Source organism: Recurvomyces mirabilis, assembly GCF_035927965.1.
Source record: "Recurvomyces mirabilis strain CCFEE 5264 chromosome Unknown scaffold_20, whole genome shotgun sequence".
NCBI lineage: Eukaryota > Fungi > Ascomycota > Dothideomycetes > Mycosphaerellales > Teratosphaeriaceae > Recurvomyces > Recurvomyces mirabilis.
Window position 1 is genome coordinate 27,009 of NW_027041954.1, and position 18,291 is coordinate 45,299.

The 18,291-nt window shown below is 53.1% G+C and overlaps 8 protein-coding genes across 8 annotated transcripts; 3 read left to right on the forward strand and 5 right to left on the reverse strand.

Moving 5' to 3' along the window:
• Window positions 1-1,002: 1,002 nt before the first annotated feature.
• Window positions 1,003-2,536, reverse strand: LTS14_007261 (uncharacterized protein; the record flags this gene model as incomplete). Its single annotated transcript, XM_064839953.1, has 3 exons — window positions 1,003-1,815; window positions 1,870-2,009; window positions 2,062-2,536. 3 exons carry the CDS (start codon window positions 2,534-2,536, stop codon window positions 1,003-1,005), a joined length of 1,428 nt encoding a protein of 475 aa, XP_064692274.1.
• Window positions 2,537-6,511: 3,975 nt separating this feature from the next.
• LTS14_007262 (uncharacterized protein) lies at window positions 6,512-7,102 on the reverse strand (the record flags this gene model as incomplete). Its single annotated transcript, XM_064839954.1, has 1 exon — window positions 6,512-7,102. One exon carries the CDS (start codon window positions 7,100-7,102, stop codon window positions 6,512-6,514), a length of 591 nt encoding a protein of 196 aa, XP_064692275.1.
• Window positions 7,103-9,004: 1,902 nt separating this feature from the next.
• Window positions 9,005-10,816, forward strand: LTS14_007263 (uncharacterized protein; the record flags this gene model as incomplete). Its single annotated transcript, XM_064839955.1, has 1 exon — window positions 9,005-10,816. One exon carries the CDS (start codon window positions 9,005-9,007, stop codon window positions 10,814-10,816), a length of 1,812 nt encoding a protein of 603 aa, XP_064692276.1.
• Window positions 10,817-11,221: 405 nt separating this feature from the next.
• Window positions 11,222-11,719, reverse strand: LTS14_007264 (uncharacterized protein; the record flags this gene model as incomplete). Its single annotated transcript, XM_064839956.1, has 1 exon — window positions 11,222-11,719. One exon carries the CDS (start codon window positions 11,717-11,719, stop codon window positions 11,222-11,224), a length of 498 nt encoding a protein of 165 aa, XP_064692277.1.
• A 475-nt stretch (window positions 11,720-12,194) lies between these two features.
• On the forward strand, window positions 12,195-14,567 carry LTS14_007265 (uncharacterized protein; the record flags this gene model as incomplete). Its single annotated transcript, XM_064839957.1, has 2 exons — window positions 12,195-13,078; window positions 13,706-14,567. 2 exons carry the CDS (start codon window positions 12,195-12,197, stop codon window positions 14,565-14,567), a joined length of 1,746 nt encoding a protein of 581 aa, XP_064692278.1.
• A 525-nt stretch (window positions 14,568-15,092) lies between these two features.
• RIB3 (3,4-dihydroxy 2-butanone 4-phosphate synthase) lies at window positions 15,093-15,831 on the forward strand (the record flags this gene model as incomplete). Its single annotated transcript, XM_064839958.1, has 2 exons — window positions 15,093-15,153; window positions 15,209-15,831. The coding sequence occupies 2 exons, from the start codon at window positions 15,093-15,095 to the stop codon at window positions 15,829-15,831; spliced, it is 684 nt and encodes a 227-aa protein (XP_064692279.1).
• A 119-nt stretch (window positions 15,832-15,950) lies between these two features.
• On the reverse strand, window positions 15,951-17,018 carry LTS14_007267 (uncharacterized protein; the record flags this gene model as incomplete). Its single annotated transcript, XM_064839959.1, has 1 exon — window positions 15,951-17,018. One exon carries the CDS (start codon window positions 17,016-17,018, stop codon window positions 15,951-15,953), a length of 1,068 nt encoding a protein of 355 aa, XP_064692280.1.
• A 418-nt stretch (window positions 17,019-17,436) lies between these two features.
• Window positions 17,437-18,291, reverse strand: LTS14_007268 (uncharacterized protein; the record flags this gene model as incomplete). Its single annotated transcript, XM_064839960.1, has 1 exon — window positions 17,437-18,291. One exon carries the CDS (start codon window positions 18,289-18,291, stop codon window positions 17,437-17,439), a length of 855 nt encoding a protein of 284 aa, XP_064692281.1.

Below are 18,291 nucleotides of genomic sequence, written 5' to 3' on the forward strand. Positions count from 1 at the left end.
AAGTGAGCAGGTGTGATAAGGGAAGGAGTGATCGATCAAGAGTCCAGGCCTTACATATAACCAACGTATTCGGTGCTGTGACCTTTCAATTAAATTAGCGCAGCAAAGTCTTTGAAGCTGAGTTTGGTGGTACAAGTGATAGGTCGATGGGTGTGGCGCTCTTGCCTCGCGCTAGTGATGTGGCGTTAGTCGTGTATCTGCGGTGAACCACAGGCAACAAGCACGAAGAAACAGGAGGTAAGCAGCGATGACACGTTGATGAGAACACCTGCACATGAACGATGGCTGGTATGATATGGCCAGTTGGCATTCGATGCAGTACATATTAAGCTTTCTTATTCGCACAATCTCGCCCATGCTACTACTCTCACAAGCACGGTCAGGCAGCCATGCTTGGGAAGACACCATATGCGCCATAGCAAGCAAAACACTGCTGCTGTCCACAAGCATGTGCGCCCTTTCCCACCTCCTTGCGGCCCAATTACAATCTACGCGCAATGCGTGGGCATTTCACGCGGTAGCCGACCCCGGGGCCAGTTATGGTACATCCATTGTTCGTAGTCGTCATGAAATCAAGAACAGTCCCTGCCATTCTTTCCGATCCGTCTCCTCCGCCGTCGGACCCAACCTCATGCGTGAGAATTCCGATGATGTTATTGAGTCGCCGGTAATTTTGAGTAGGAATGCCGATGCGAAAAACATATGAAACGTGATTAGGGTGTCGTTGTAAAGACTGTTGTAAGCAAGCCCGAACGAAGCGCAGAGGATAACGCCGATGGGACGCCGCTACCGACATCGCCATGCCGGTCGTAAGGAAACTGGGGTATCTTAAGTCATGCAAGCCAAGAGGACTCCAGCAGATTATCAAGGAAAAGGCTACGATGCACTTTCGTCTGCAGCATCGCCCGTCGATCCAGCTTCAGCGTCTTCGAACTCGCGCTCGTTTACAGCTGGTTGATCGTTCGAGCCGAGAGTGTGGGTCGTGTCGCCAGCACCGCCATTCTACTGCTGATGCTGCGCCCACATCTCTGGTGCTCGCATTTGCTGGTAGTCCATTGGGCCAGTGCTGTGCGGCCTTTGCACAGGCTGCTGGTAATACATGGCAGCGTTGGCTTGGCCATACTGGCTATTCGGATCCGGGTAGGAATAGTCGTTATGTTGGTTGCTGGTCATGCCGTTGTGAGGAGATTGCCAACCCATATTATGGCCCATGTGCGGGCTGTTGTTGTCAGAGCCATTCTGGTGACCATTCGTCGTGGGTGGCTCAAGGATTTGTGGTGGATTGTAGCCAGATGATGGAATCGAGGTCAAGGATGGTCGCGAAGCCCCAGTATTGGGAGGCATTGGGTATTGAGCTGGCGATTGAGGGCGAGGAGAGCCTTGCATCTCGTTGCGTAGATGCTGCTGGAACTGAGCAGCCACGGGGATGCCAGTAGCCAGACCTTGCCCATTCATCGCCTGGAGATAGAGGTCCGACGACTGCCTGGACATAGGCGGGATGCCACCCATGTTGACGGAAGGTGCAACGGATGAAGGTCGATCTGGATGCTGAGGCAGAGGAGATTTGCCGTCGGAATAGTCGCCTTCTTCGTCCGAGCCTCGCGAGCGTCCAGAAGCCATGGATACTCGGGAGGCCAGTGCTGCAGCAGTCGCGGCTTCTGATTCTTCAATCGTTCCAGTGTGGTGATTCTGATGGCGTGTGAGTGTTGTTCGTCGGGTGAAGGTCTTCTGGCAATCTGCATATGGGCACTTGTAGGGGCGCTTGCCAGAGTGGATTCGTCGATGGCGAGCTAGGGAGCTAGAGTCGCTGAATGGCTAGGAGAATTGTCAGTGGTCACAGTGTGGGCAACGCCGAGTTTCAAAGCCTACCTTGCCACATCGCTCGCACATGTGAGGCTTCTCGCCAGTGTGCACACGCGTGTGCACGGTCAAAGCAGAACGTTGGATGAACTGCTTGCCGCAGCCCGGGTGTTCACAAACGTGAGGTCGCACTCCACTGTGGATACGTTCTGCAATTCAGTCAGCCCCATGCTTGACAACAAGCTAGAGTTTCGTTCTTACCATGACGTGCCAAATCACTCCGCCTCGCAAAGCCTTTCGCGCATGTCGAGCATGCAAAAGCCTTCGGCAGACCACTGCCACTAGGTCTGCTGCCGTCTCCGTTTGACTGATCCTGCTGAGTAGGTGTCTGAACTGCTCCCATCTGTGCTTGCTGTTGATATGACTGGTCTACGCCTGCATTTGGGTGATATGAGTGCTGGATCATTGGCATGTTGTTCTGCTGTTGCATAGAAGGCGACGGATATCGCGGGATGCCAGTCAATTGATTCGCCAGATACGACATGTTGTTCTGCTGAGGGGTTTGTGATGAATATCTCGAGGACTGCTCGGAATTGTGTGGAGAGATGGCGCGCTCGGATCCGTTCTCCGACTTTATCCTACTATTGCCGTTCGGGACGTAGAGATTTTGCGAACCGTAATGTCCTGTCGGCATATCGTGGTGCATATTCATCGGTATTGACGCTTCGTATTGCATGTTGCGATGGCCTAAGGCTGAAGCTGACCTGTTAGTATTGAGTAAATTTGTGAGATCCATTTCGTCAACGAAGCTATCTCTTCTCTTGCGCTGCGATGCGAATAGCAAGTTGCCGAAGGACGGTAGAGCCATACAATGCACCGATATCAAGTGGTTCTACACGCGACGCTCGAAGTTGATGCCGAGCGAGGAAGTGACGGTGACTCGACGCGATCACGCCACGTGACTCGCAGCGGCAACGGTATGTGAATGGGTGAAGTCTCTTACCACACGTCGCTTGGCCAGCAATGGGCGATATGTGTTTTGATGGAGGTGGTGGGGCCCGGTCGCGGGTGGTGGTCTGTTCGGAGGCGATTGCGCGGGAGAACGTGCGTCTTGATGGAGGTCACAGCTCCAAATGCTGTAGAGACAAGCTCTGTACACACGCAACACGTCAGTATGGATGGTTCGGAATGAGTGGTATGAGCGTTGGGGTCCGTGAGCGGATGGAAGAGATGGTGCTGCGAGTGCCCGCTGATGGCTGTGCGCGTCTTCGGGTGGTGAAAAGGAGGTGAGATGGCTTTGAGGGAGGGTTTTGCGCGCGACGTGACGGCCGCGCGGAGGGTAAGCAGACGTACCTTGGTCGTGTTCGCACCTTCGAAGAGCTTCCCCGCGTGAGAAACGACAATAACAACAGGCGCGGCTTGGAAGGACAAAAAGATGTTTTCTCAAGTCTGATGTGAATGCGCGTTGCAGAGATCGCACGGACGCTGGACGCCAGGGGAGAAGCGTCTCAAGTTCGAAGGTGCTTCTGATCGTCGGCCTTGGCTTCGCCGACCCGGGCGTTAGCGGCTGCCTAAAATATCACAGCGGACCTCCTGATTTGACCGCCCTTCAACGCTCTGTTTCTTCAGCTGACGAAACGCGTGTAGTAAGCTGTATTCACTTGCACCACGTTCGATGAATGTTTCTGGCCCACTATCTCAAGTGCACGCCAAACAATGAAGCGACTACTACAATGTTCTGTTCCGCCGTATCGAGGCGAGTATTGGACGAGATCGAGCAGGGGAAGTCTGGGTCGATGGCGTGACCAGAATTCCGTCTCGAATTGATCTGGTGATTCTCCGACTGACGGTAACTTCGTGGGCTGTACCAGTGGAACAGAGGAGGGCGCTCGATGTCGAAGCAGTTTATCAGATGAGACGGTCGAGTCGATTGCAAAGTGACGGTGCTGGTCGGATAATTGATGTCGTGGTTGATCCGATGGATATGCTGCCTAGGGTATGGTGATGCGTGGTCGTGATATCGTGCATGTAGCTTTGACAATGCTGATGTCGCTGCTGATACTGATGCTCGTTTGCCTTCGTCGTGTCTTGTAAGGAGCGTGCTCTGTATTACGTCTATACAGTAGATCCAACAACAATAGTATGGAAGGGAATACAAGATCAATGCGAAGATCCAAACCATAAAGCACAGTTCGACGATCTGCCTATAGTATATAACGCCTGCACCGCCCATAACGTCAGGTCCAAACTCGGCGCAAGCCTCGAGATTACCTCCGTCTCGCAACACCTCCAGCAAGGCCGCACAAGCCCTGCCGATGGGATACGGTGGTGGGATCACCCTGGCTAACGTGGGAGATGTCGCACGCGCCATTACCCAGTGCCGGATCTGCTACTCGTCCACGCCCCGTGGCGGTGATGGTGCATGTCAGACAGTGCTGGGGGACGTCATGCTGTCCGTTGGGCTGAACCGGGCAAGAGTGAAAGATGGAAGACGCACGGGTTGATTGGTGCCAGCGCTACTGTCAGGACCAACGCCTGTTATTGTCCCCTGCATATCTTATTCTCCGTAGCGCTGTTAAGTAAGATATCCCTGCCTCATATGCGGTCTGCGTACGCGCTGCCAAAATTACGATACGTAGCTGGCCGGTATAGTAGCAGTCTTCGCAGAGGAGCATTTCACATTCAACAGAGCAAGGGAGTTCGTCGCCAAGTGGCCTGCTGTGTGTAGTATTGGTCAGATCCGAGGCCATGGCACAGTTCTACTTCTACAGCAGAATCGGCTACAAGAACGCCCGTCGTCAATTGTCAAGCACATGTGAAGTCGACACGAAATCGCATGCACTGCCTCACGCAACGATCGCTTAGAGACTCTGATACCATGCATCCGCCAACGCTGTGCCATAGAAGAGCGGGAGAAGGCTCATTTCGTTCCAAAGCGCACGGTGGTGAAGCACAGACACAAGCAATATCCCTGCATTTCTCCAAGCGCACTTCAGGTCTCACCCTCTCGTCACTCTTTTTGATAGCCTCATGATGCCACTCCAGGCACGATGTGGGCTGCGGGTGGCAGATACGAAACCGTGGGTAATATGAGATACGTATCAAGGATTCTCGCCACTTTGCGATTACTCGAGATGGATGCTGGCGCGATTGAGACATGACTTGGTATACGACAAGGTAGATAGGTGATTGATCATGGCTGCGCTATTGCCAAGGATAACGCGCCATCACGGGACATGCCACCGGCATCTCGCTGCCTGCCGCTCCTTCTGGCAGTTCTATATTGCTCGCTTCCTGAGTTGGATCCTATAGCTCGAGCACAGGAGAAATGGTTGGCTCCTTTCGCACTCGCCCGACAGATTGTCAATTCGCATTGGCTTCAAATACAATCTAGATATTAGCAGACTTCCTACCCAGCTCTCGCACATCGCTCCGATGTGCATCTCTTACATACGAAACTTTAATGGCTGATCCAAGCTTCGTATGTCGCTACGCCGTCAGATCGGAGGCAACAGCCTTCCAACGTGAGCTACCCTTCATCTCGGGGTCTCGTGAAGAGTGCTCGAGCTGGTAGCACGAGCTGCGACCGTCATCGCGCTATGAGCAAGTCGCACAGATGCCTCTCTCGTAGGGCTACCGCACAGACGACACTTTGCTACAAAGCGTCGATGTAAACCATAACATGAACAGACAACTTCCGTTTGGCCGCATGATATGACGACCGGACTGGATAAGCCTGGCATAGGCAGATTCACTCGATGTCCAGATGCAGGTGAAGGTGAGAAGCAATCTCAATTGAGTATGAGTCAAAGCTATGAAAAGAACAGCATGGTTCCCATACAAGCATAATGCTACCACTCGAGTCAGTGGGCTCTCGATGATTCTATGAACCTTCTACGTTGCTTCTACGTTGCGAGCTTATCACACCTACCGCCACATCCGGACCCGGCTACTGGGCAGGAAGAGTCATATAGCCATGCTTCGTCCGTGCCGTACGTGATGAGCGTTTTTGCACAAAAGCTATTTCCATTATCGCAGGTACGCTTTGTCGAGACATCGACGGAGAGGAAGACCGGGTGAGCTGCAAGCAGGCCTATTTCCTTGGTTGCGTGACGACCCTTCCGTGCCGGCTGAAGCAAGATATGCGTAGATGCGAGTTCGAGTCCCTGGAACTGTTCACGACGAACGAGCAGTGGTAGAGCAGGTGTCGTTGCTGCTGTTCACACGCTTCGGCCACCTGCTCGATTCTTGATGCTCATACAACAAGGGGCCATGACCCATGCGTCCGAGGGCTTCTTTTGCTGATCCGAGATTGCATGGCGCCATGGAATACCCAGCTGAAGCATCGGAGTCACTTTTGCATCTCGTGCCGTGATCGTGATACTGCAATTTCGGTAGTCGGTCGTGTTGTTGGTGCTCCGTGCATTATAGTACTTCTTCGCGTCTTCTAGCGCAGCCATGTCGAAACACGCTTAGTACGCCACAAGTCACGCGTATGATGCCGTCCATGCTGATGTCAGGCTTGCAACGCATCATCGCTGGCATGAGTGTGTCTGTGTCGACCTGTTCTACTCACGTATGAACAGCAGAAGCAGACGCGGCGATGCCGAGAGCGCTACGCCGGTGAACGGCACCTGCGTTACTCCTCACAGCGCCCACCACGAAGCTCGATGGCTTAGGGCGGTCATGACCGCTCGGTCGAGAAAGCACCTCAGTCCGGCATGTCATGAACGCTTCCGCCGCCAATACGAAGCACATTCGAGCCTCCAATGTATTGCTGTGCAGCTTTTATCTGCTGCGCATAGGTGGCCATGGTTCTGGCGCGGGTCTGGAAGCTCTCGTTCTCAAAGTCAATCAGCTGCTTCTTACGCTCGTACTGTCGATTGGACGTTTGCTCTCCATCGTACTCGATCTGCCTGTCAAGCCCCGCGCTGTGCTCTTTCTCAGCTCGTCTAATCTGAACCAGACTCGTTGCGTGCGCCAACCCTGCTCTGTTCTGATTGTCGAGCCCGGCTTGTGAGACCTTGACCATACTTTTCGCGTGCTCGAGTGTCTTTTGGCGGGACGAATCTTCAATTGACTGTTGCTGAGCTGAGCGCTCATGGTCCTGATTGCTAATCAGTCTGTGTCGATCCTGCAGCCCCCTGAGATCGGAATTGCGAGCTTCTTCCTCAATGATCCGGCGCAATGTGCTCTCACGTCTCAGGGACGCGAATCGCTCGGTCTCCATATCCTTCTGACGTCGTCTGTCTTCATCCTCGATGGTCCTGCGGAAGCGTAGCTTCTTTACGTATAGAAGCATGACGTTGGGTCTCGACTTGCTGCTCCCGTTACATCTCCTCGATATGGTCGGGCATTCCTATAGCGTATTGTGGCTGCTCACCGCTGACCCGGTAGTAGACATTGTGACTGTCTTTATTCTTGAGAAGTGTTGTCAAACGATCGCGATATTGGTTGCCACGTAGAGGCCCGTATCTAAGATACATGGTGGGCGAGAAGCACAGTCCATCATCGCTCGTGTAGATGTTGTGCTTGAAATTTAGTTGAGTGGCGATGGTCGTGGGACACGATGCTGTTTGAGAGGCGAAGTATAAATAACGCCGTAGAAGGCGTAGATTGCATGCCCGACTGAGGTCCCCTCGGTCTTGGCTGCATGTTCAGGGTCCGAAGCTTGCTCGAGATCAACACATCAGGTTGTCCGATCTCTCGGTCTACCAGTCATCAGCAGTGATCTGTATCCTATCGTTGCAGCACGGAATGCGGATGAGGTAGAAGGCAGCGGAGCTTGCCAGGGGATAGCAGCCGGGTACGCAAACCGCTGTCTACTTAGAGGTGGGAGATACTGTCGTCAATAATGCACAAATACAAATAGGCGCTGAGACCGTCGTGACCATCTTCAGTGATAGCCAATCCGCGATCCAGACGATCGCAGAACCGCAGCCAAATCCAGAGCGGCACATGCCCCTTTCGAGGTCGACCAGGACGTGCATCATCGTTTCTGTGGGTATGAACGTGTTGGTGGTCAGTGCGTGGAGGAAAGAGTAGCATATCAGCACATCTTGGACCTGATCAAATGGCGGTTTGAAGAATCCAGCGTGGCACTTGGTTTCACATTATGTTGGATCCTAACGGTGTCCTCCGACGAGCTGCTTGTGCTGCTTAAGACTACCGCCCACACTTGACCGCGACTGCAAGTAGGCGATGCTATATCAGCTAGATCGACTTGCCAGCCTAGTGTCCACTGCCGAAGGGCGACCCGGAATCATCGCCCTGAATCAAGTCGCCGACGTCCATCTTCAATGTATAATCATCGGCTGTGTCTACGAAGTGATCAGGAGAGGTACGAAAAGTAACGGTAGGGCTGGAGTCTTCCATCCTACGCTCCCCTGGATTCTATACTCCCTACTGCTTATTCTCCCGATGCTATTTGAGTGCTGCATGTCCACTGCACCCTTTGTAAGGGATATAAAATCCACTGGTCAACGCCGTAGCCACCACAGACCCCTCAAAGAGTCGCCTTCGGTTGCGGTTTAGTGGAAAGGTTTGCCATCTTTGCAGCGCCCATATGTTCTTTCCACTATCCCCTTACTCGACACTAATCTGAGTATAAGATATCATAATCTCAAAAAGGCAGGCCTGACTGAGCTACGAAGAAAGGCAGATGTCCGAAAGTTTCTAGCGGAGCTGCTAAGCCAGTTTACTGGGCGATGTCAGCGGCGCTGCTTACCATCGAGAGAATCAGGACTGGTGAAGCACCAACGTCTGAGCTGCTAGCAGTGCGGAGAACTCCAAATTCGTTGTTGATGGAGTGCAGGTCGAAGTAAAATGACGACGAGAGATGTTGCAATGTTTGAAAGTGACCACACCAAACGACGCAAGGTCGAAAGGGCAGGATCCGCCATCACAAGAACCATAGCCTCTTGCTCGCAGAAAATGGTGCGCACTTTCCAGCCAAGCCAAGCTGCTGTAAACTACAGCCCACGAGATTGGTAACTTAAAGCTGGTCAGCATCGAAGATAATCTGATCATGCGGAGCGCACAAAACAACAAAGTCATTCTTCGCACAGCAAAATAAGTCGTCCCAACGAGCCACATTTTCGCCTTCTTGCATTCTAGCACTTTCGCCAAATATCCTCGAGCAGATATCAACAGAAGTCTTCCTCGAGTCATAACACACATTCGCATTCGCGAAGGACACACAACGATGTCTTCGACCAATGGCGACAACAGTCCCTTGACCGACCGCTCCAAGCACTATTCTGAGGATTTATCCCGCCACGGCCCAGTGGAGCGTCTTCCGAGCGAGCCTCGACACCCGCATCCAGAACTTCGCAACCAGCAGACCCAGCTCTCCGAGAAAGACGATAACAACGTTGCCGTCCGCCGCATCATCTCCAAGGAGATTGAAGTCGAGAAACTCGAGCTCGTATCTGACGGGAGCGGACGCCGCATCTTGACCCAAGAGGGCGCCTATGGCCACCTCGCTTTCGCTTTCCCAGAGTGGAGGAAATGGCTCATCCTGACCAGCATCTTCATCGTCCAGATCAGCATGAACTTCAACGCCGCCATCTATGCCAACTCCATCCCCGGTATGCAAAAGACTTTTGGTATCAAAGCTTCTACAGCTCGTCTCGGCCAATTCATCTTTCTAGTCGCTTATGCCTTTGGCTGTGAGCTGTGGGCTCCCTGGTCTGAAGAGCTGGGGCGCAAGTGGGTTCTGCAGGGCTCGTTGTTCTTGGTCAATATCTGGCAGATTCCTTGCGCGCTGGCTTCGAGCTTCTGGATGGTCTTTGGGTTCCGGTTCCTTGGTGGCTTGTCTAGTGCGGGTGGCAGTGTTACTCTCGGTATGGTTGCCGACATGTGGGAGCCTGCTGATCAACAATACGCCGTCGCTTTCGTCGTTTTCTCCTCTGTCGCTGGTAGTGTTGTCGCTCCTATCGTTGGTGGCTTCATTACACAGTATCTTGCTTGGCAGTGGGTCTTCTGGATCAGTCTGATCTTCGGCGCTTTCGCTCAGGCCATCCACTTCTTCACTCCCGAGACTCGTTCTTCGATTTTGTTGCGCAAGCAAGCCAAGCGGATGCGCAAGGAAGGCCACGATATCGTTACTGATGAGGAGCTTGAAGGCACGTTCTTCCAGCGCCTCGACTTCAAGGAATGCTTCGTGCTCATGTGGCGACCATACAAGTTCCTCCTCACCGAACCCATCGTCGGCTTCCTCTCGCTTCTCTCCGGCTTCAGTGATGCGCTCATCTTCACTGGCCTCGACAGCTTCGCCCTGGTTCTCAAGAAGTGGAATTTCAATCATGTCACCACTGGCTTAGCCTTCATCCCTCTCATGATCGGATATGTCATCGCTTACGCTCTGTATATGTGGGAGTACAAGAAGCAACGCACAGCTATGACGATGGAGAATGGCATTCGCACCACCGCTCTTATGGCACCAGAGCGTCGTCTCAAGCTCCTGCTATGGCTTGTTATGCTCGAGCCCTTGGGTCTTCTCGGCTTCGCTGCTACCTCGCTCGGTCCACCAGCCGTCCACTGGATCGCACCTCTGATCTTCACCGCTCTGATCGGCATCGCCAACTTCGCCATCTACATGGCGACGATCGACTACATGGTCGCAGCGTACGGACCATTCTCCGCCTCAGCTACAGGTGGTAATGGTTTCTGTCGTGACTTCCTGGCTGGCATCGCCGCTCTGTACGCCACTCCCTTCTACAACAACATCATGACCGGCACGAAATGGCAGCTTCCAGTTCCGTCATTCATCCTCGCTGGTATCGCACTCATTGGCACCATTCCAGTGTATGTCTTCTACATATATGGCAAGCCGATCCGTGAGAAGTCCGAGTATGCTAGTGAGCTTGCGAATGAGCGTGCGGCTACTCAGCCGGCTCGAGAAGAGGCTCAATCGCGTAAACACTCTCCTTCCAATTCACCAGTCCAGAGTAGGCGGCGGTCACCTACACAGTCTAGGGCCGGATCGCCGATAAGACGGGCCTGGAAGAAGTAAGATGGTGGTCCAGGATGAGAAGTAATTGATATTAATGATGTCGTAAGTACAAGCCTGCAGCACGCATTGCTGGCTAGACTGACATAACAGCAGATGACGATCACCGAGAACGCAGGAATGAGTTGATTGATGATATCGTCACCCCCAAGCGCCAAGCGTAACACGAGCTGGATGTTGATATTGGCAACAGACGGGTCGGTGCTGCTGGAAGGTGGATGGTAGAGAGAGAAGCAGCTGGAGATCGAGCCGCAATTGGAATCCAATCGTGCATTGGTGTATCGCACTAGCCGTGATCGTGCAAAGCACACCAAGAAGATAGCTTTGGATATTGTCGTAATTGTCACCGGTCGTGCGAAGTCTTATTGTGGACATGTCAGAATTCCTCATCAATTCAGTAGACCCTCTTCATGTCGGGAACGGCATTGCAGCAGCGTTGTTCACACCTCCCCCTCTCATCCCAATCACAAAGTAACATAACCACGCCCCTTCGACCTTCCTCCACCTCAGCTCATTCATAGCCATGAGCTTCCCCTCTGTGATCCCCGAGACTTGCATCTCCAAGAACACCCTCGCTCGCTCCTTCTTCTCTTCCACTTTACTCATCACTTCGACGACCTGGAAATGCACGCCGGTGTGATCTTGAGCTCGGAGCTTCCACCTCCTTACCTGCTCGTCAAACTTGACCGGCGAAGGGTCCGCAGCATATGTGTCCATCTGTGCTTTCCAGTCGGCTGTCATGCGAGTCCGGAGCTCCTTAGCCTTATCACTGGTGAAGTCGAAGTCCCGGGCATTGAGCACATCGACGAAATTGACTGCCAGCCGCTCAAGGTCTTTGGCTACATCAATCTCAGCTTCGGCTGACTCCGTCGAGGCCGGCGAAGGTAGGTATATATTGTCCGACATCGGAAGATCAACATCTTATGCCATAGCGTAGGAAAGCGAACGAGGTTTTCGAAGATGGGCTGGCGCCATCGTGCATTGACCACTGCGTGCCTTCACGACTTGCGTACGAGGTCGTAGACTTCACCTTGTGACTCGCGCATCGATAGAAGTATGCAAGACCAAGACTAAGCGAAAGGTCGCAATCATCTGGTAGTATGAACGGCAACACGATGCACAATGACTTCACATGCACCGACCCGGGTTGCAGGCTATGTAGACGCAAGTACCCCGGGTAAGGCTGGCGCGACGCGCCTTGGAGGGCGGCCTCATGCATCTGGTCGAGTCGAGGCGGAGCATGAGTGCTATCGGCGCACTGCCTTGAGGAGCTGTGCATTTTATCCTACACCTTCTACTTCTCGTCCTACTTCTGCTGCTATTGTACATAAGCTATGATCTTACGGTAGCCCCATGGCTGATGCCCACTCCGGCGACAATAATGTCGGCTACTGCTCCGATACCCCTGGTGCCCTTGATGCCTGGCGCGACACAAACATCAGGCACAGGTGCGGCGGCAATTTCACCGCCTGCTCTTCCGACTAGCCGTGGGCTGTCTCCTCCCGCCCAGATGCAGACACAACAGGTATCGACCTCAACATCTGGACAAATTGCCACAGGACCAACATCGTCGACAACCACACCAGTCATACAGAATGCCAACTCTGGACAAAATAGCGGAGCAAGGCATCATTGGAGCAGCCTTGCCCATGTCAATGTCTCTGTCGCAACTTGGCTGGGCGTGGGACTAGCCACTGCTGCACTACTCGTTGCTATCTCCTATGGCGGCCCAATGTATCGTCTAGCCATATGGACGGCCAGAAAGGACTTCCGAGAAGCATGTGTCAACGATCGAAGTATTGGCCTGACCTCTGCGGCTTGTAATATCACATTACTTGATCCGCTGCGCCCTCCGCCGATCAGCAAGAGGTCTTTCGCGCCATCTACGCTGTCTCCTGGCACCACTGGACCTATCGTAGTCACCAGCACGATTGTAGCTGGAGCTGTGATGCTCGTTTCGGTCTTCACGATCTTCCGCAAATACCTTGAAGATCGGCCCATCCCAGTTGTGTCATATGTCCGCGCGAATCTTGCTTGTATGGTGGCATTGCCGGGTCCTTCGGTTGGCAGCGTGCTTGCGAGCGGCTGCACGCTTGTCTATATCCCGCTGCGGCATGGACGAGGAATCGTACTTAAGAAGGAAAGCATACTGGCCGATGGCAATGACAGACTTTGCATCTTCTGCTCTGACGGCTCCACGGACCTTGATGATGCGCATGTTGAGCCACAGACAATGACAATATGCGGACACCGCGTACACGATCAGTGTGTAGCAATCTATATCCGATCAAAGGGCATAGTGTGCCCATCGTGCGGTGAACCAATCGGCATTGTATGTGAGTTCCGTCAACCGAGCCGCAAATACAGTAACAGCAATGCGAGCCGAGTATCTTTGGAATGGAATCGAGATAATAGGAACCCATCGAGCGTTTCTACAGATCGGAGCTCTCAACAGCTGGCTTTTCATGCAGAAGACGACTTCCCTCCAGTAGGCCAATATGTCCGGCCATTGACTCGTAGGCGAGACCAGGACTTGCGGTTCATGCTTCGAACGGCGCACCATGCTGTGTCTCTGGAGAGCAGCCATCAGTATGAGGCCGCGATCGAAGCCTACAACACTACGTGCCAGCTGCTCGACACCATAGCTTTTAAACGCGATCCATCGGACGAGGCTGATATTCTAAGGCTGACAGATGTTCGGAGCGTCTACCACAATCGAGCTGAAAAGTTACGGCATTGGCTCGAGTCGCCGTCCAGACGCCTGACCACAGCCAGTACAGAGATAGAAGGTCCTGGGGCAGGCGTCCGACAAGATACGCGCCTTTCTGACATGGCCTGAGACCAAGCTAGCATCATGTAAGAGATTGATGCTTTAGCAGACGTAATAAGCAGGAGATCAGTCCGCGACGTGGTTTCCAAGCCTCCTGCCCATGGCTCTGACCATGTGCTCGAACCACCAGACTATACTCAAGCTGCTACTGTAACGAGGAAAAGGAAGCTGTCCAACAGCGTAGACATGTCCGTGCAATCGATGGCGCCCTCCGAGGGAATTGAAGACTTCGACGAAGCAGCGACTCACATGGAGCGTGTCAGCGCGGTGACTAAGTGGCTGGAGGGTGTGCAACACACCGCACCCACGACCCGGGAACTGCCAGACGGCGCACTGGTGAAAGCGGAGAGGCCGAAGCGTAAGGCTTTGTCGACAAACTCCGATCCAGGGTTGGCTGCCTGGAATATCGTGTCCAGTGTGGAAGTTGATGACCAAGACCGTGTCTCAGACTCAAGGTCTGTGTTCAAACTATGGCCAATGCAGCCTAGCAGCCCAAGTCTGCTTCCTGCGTCGACCATACTACAGGACAACCTTCAGCAGCAAATCAAGACGCACAAAGACACTGGATCGTACTGTCCACCTCGTGTAACTGGTCTGCCGCTATCCGCCTCGCCTGCAGTAACTTTGGGGATGGGTCCGTCTGTCCAAGACATGGAAGAAGGGCGGGCGGACCTTCTGAGCAAACGCTGGAACCTGCCCATGGATTACACAGATGAGCCTCTTCGAAAAATGGATTTTGATGCCTTTGATATCAACAAAGGACTGGTGGGTGCTACTGCACGTGAACGCCCTGGTGCGCGACCGGCCTTGCTCAAGCCACGCCGAAGCAAGGAACAAGATCCAAGCGAGAACAGTCCTCCAGTCAAGGGCTGGCGTGCTCGTCTGCCACGTCTATTCAATATCAAAGGCCCTCGAATAGGGTGATTATGAAGGCGTGTCCTTGCCTGTCGCTTTCAGATTCGACGACCGCGCCCCTTCCGACCTAGCTCTCCGTCTGGATACGAAGATTTCAGCTGCTATCCCGGCTGGACAGTCATCGCCCATTAATACCGGGCTGACGATGCTTACGAGTTATCCTTGGAAACCGTAAGAATCTAGACCACGAATGTACCACCTCGGCATCGGGTTTGATCATGCACCGTGACCGGCAGTGCGGAACACTGCCGGCTGAGCATGAAAGTTTGAATATATACCCCACCACTGCATATGGCTGCGAGATCTCGGCAACGATGGCGTATTTACAACTCTTTGTCAGCTTAAAATCCGGCGCGCATATTGTTGACAGGACTGTACATATTGTCGCATTTTGTAGAAAGCACTCATAACACCACACCCTACAGAATCCTCCGAGAACCTCCTCACATTCGAGACACGAGAGCATAGAAGCCCACTGTTGAACAACGGCATATATTACAGACCTGCGAGAACTCCAATCACACTGCCATTGGGATGGCACAAACAAACGGCGAGCTGTCTTTCGACAGCATACCAGACGCCATAGAAGCCTTCGGTACACATCACTCTTTGATTTCAACCATTATTAGACTAACGCCCTTCCCTCCCAGCCAACGGCGAATTCCTAGTAGTCCTAGACAGCCCGCACCGCGAGAATGAAGGCGACCTCATAATAGCCGCATCAGCCTTCACACCTTCCAAAGCCGCCTTCCTCATCCGTCATACCTCGGGCTATATCTGCGCGCCTATAATACCCTCCCTCGCCGCGAAACTCGAACTACCACAAATGGTATCGAACAATACCGACCCAAACCGGACGGCCTACACGATCACGATCGATGCGGCCGAGGGCGTGACGACAGGAATCAGTGCACAGGATCGGAGTCATACCTGCCAGCTCCTTGCGGATGCGAAGGTGGAGAAAAGTGCATTTCGAAGACCAGGGCACGTGGTACCGTTACAGGCACGGGAAGGTGGAGTAAGAGCTAGGGCAGGACATACAGAGGCGGCGATAGATTTCTGTAAACTTGCTGGGACGGAACCCGTGGCTGTGATAGCGGAGATTGTGGAGGACGGAGAGGAGGTTGAAGGGAAGGCGGAGATGTCTACAGGGTTCGGGATGATGAGGCGGGATGGGTGTTTGGCTTTTGCGAAGAAGTACGGACTTAAGGCCGTCACGATCGAGGACCTCATAAGATATCTTGAGGATGGTGGTGGGAAGGTGAAGAGCTAGAAGATGCCGGGCGTGTGACTTCGAGAAGGTTGATGCTGCTAGCCTCTTGAGCGTCCATAGACGAGGGGAGACATAACTAGAGCAATCTGCACATACATCTACACTCCACTAGAACCCAGTCACCCACCCAACGCTGTCTCCGGCCGAATATTCTCCCGCTCCTCTTCAGTCAAGTCCACGCCCAGAACCTCTTGCAGTGCTTCAATGCGTTCTTGCTCCGTCTTACACGTCCTCAGCACCTCCTTCCTGCCTCCTAATAATGGCCCATGCGTTCGTCTGACACTATCTTTCAGCAGACTCACATCCCCGATAATCTTCTCCCCAGCCTCATCCATTTCCATCTTCATGCATAGCACCAGATACGTGAAGAAGGAGCGCGGATTAGTAGAGGTATACCAACTCATCATCTCGTAATCCTGTGGCAGAAATTCCAAGGTAGTGAAACAATACGTCGGTACCCAGACTTGAGGTGAGGCTGAGGGATCGAAGCAGGAGTCGTAACACCACATTTTCTCCGCCTCTCCCAGATCCCCATCCGCAGCCGCATGTTCAGGGATCACACGTCGCTGCAACCGCACTCGTCTTGGAGCGATAGACTCACACTCATACCCATCCTCAAGCGGCACCACGATATTTAGGCCGAAAACACCCATACCTACATCCACCACGAACCACTTTTTGTCGAGGCGGACGAGATTAAGCATATGATTCCACCCATCATACGTCTCACCCTGCTTCTCTCGTACTTCAGGATCAGAGGACATCATCCTACTGACCCGCCCGCCACAGTTCCTTACGTCGTAACCTAGAGAGCGCAGGACCGTGCCGAAGAAACCATTATTCTCCATACATCTACCGCCTCTCCCATGCTTCAAGCCCTGTTCGACGAACTTGTGGTACAGATCGTGCATGTCGAGGGAGATGGTCCGGTGTTTGGAGTAGTGGATTTCCAGATTCTCGAAGGGAATATTGCAGACGTGGTAGCGGACCAGACCTTGCAGTAATGGGAGGCCATGTTCTTTCGTGCGGGCTAGTTTTGGGTCGTTGAGCACTGCAAAGTCGCGGAACTTTTTGGGAAGGCTGATCCGGTCGAGATATTTCTGTATCTGGTCCGAGGTGTATCGTGGGCGGTCCTTGGGATGGATTTGCATCTGTGTCTGCAAAGCTTTGGGAGTTGCGTGAGCCATGATGCCGAACTCTTGTTGAGGCGTGGTGGGACGTGCTGGCGAGACGTGATGCTCTTGTGGAGAGGATACCTTAGGTTCAAGTGATAGATAGCTGGTATATGATTGAGCTTGGACCCTGCATATGCTTCGGCAGTTCCTGCAGCACCTCCTGCTTTTAGCCCAGCTGAAGGAGCACTGTCGGTATGCCCATATGTTTATGGTAATCGACTGAAGCTTACTCGAGACACGGTGTACTACTGCCTTTCAAGGCGGAGTAAGGTCCATGAGGTTTGCGAAGCTCAGCAACCCCGTGACTGGGTACTTGAGCTGGTCCTGGTGCTACGACTTCGAGAAACATCCCGGTTCTACCGCTACAGCATCGTGACCGTATATCGAGTTGTCGCCTTGCCTTCCATAGCTAGATCCATCCCGTCGACTCTCACCTCTGCCCTTCGACGAAATAGCTGACCTTACTGACACCCTTCTGCCTCTTGATGCCCTTCACAGTAATCTGTCCCACAAGACTCGAATCCTGCGTATGCGTCCCACCACAGGGATACGCTCCCGCGCCCACGATATCCACTATCCTGACCATGCCATCCAGACCTGACAAGATAGGCATACCCTCCGCTAAAATCACATCACTACCTTTCAGCTCTTCGGGCTTCAGCCAGTACAACTTCACAGGCAGAGCTTGCCGCACAAATTCATTGGCCTGATCTTGTATTGCGTCCTTGAATTTGCTGTCTATGACGCCCTTGAACTCGACGAATGAGGTTTCGGGGTAGTGTTGAGCTTTATCGTCCACTACCTTCAACTCTGCCGTGGTCTCAGATAGTCGTAGGACGGCGAGGGCAACGAGGTGGCCGGCTGTGTGTATGCGACTATGGAGATCTCGTCTTGCGCCATCTAGAGTCTGTTCGACCATAGCACCAACTGCAAAGCCCTTGGAAATTGTGCTGTTATCTGAGCTATTGGTGAAGTGACCAAAATGCAAGGTCCTGCCATTGGCACCTGACCTCACAAGCTGTACTTCGAATCTTACTCCTTCTTGGCCTAGAGCTGAAATGTGGCCAATATCACAGGGCTGCCCGCCTCCTTGTGCGTAGAAGATAGTTTCGTGGGTCTCGAGGACTTGTGTATCGTTCGTGCCGGCCTTGAATAACAACTTCTCCGTCTCTTCCAGTTCCGAGTAAGGTCTCACACAAGTAATTTGTGCTACGTTTTTTCGCAGAGACTCCTCATATTGATACAGTGGCTTCGACGGAGGTACAGACGCTGTTGTTGACGCCAT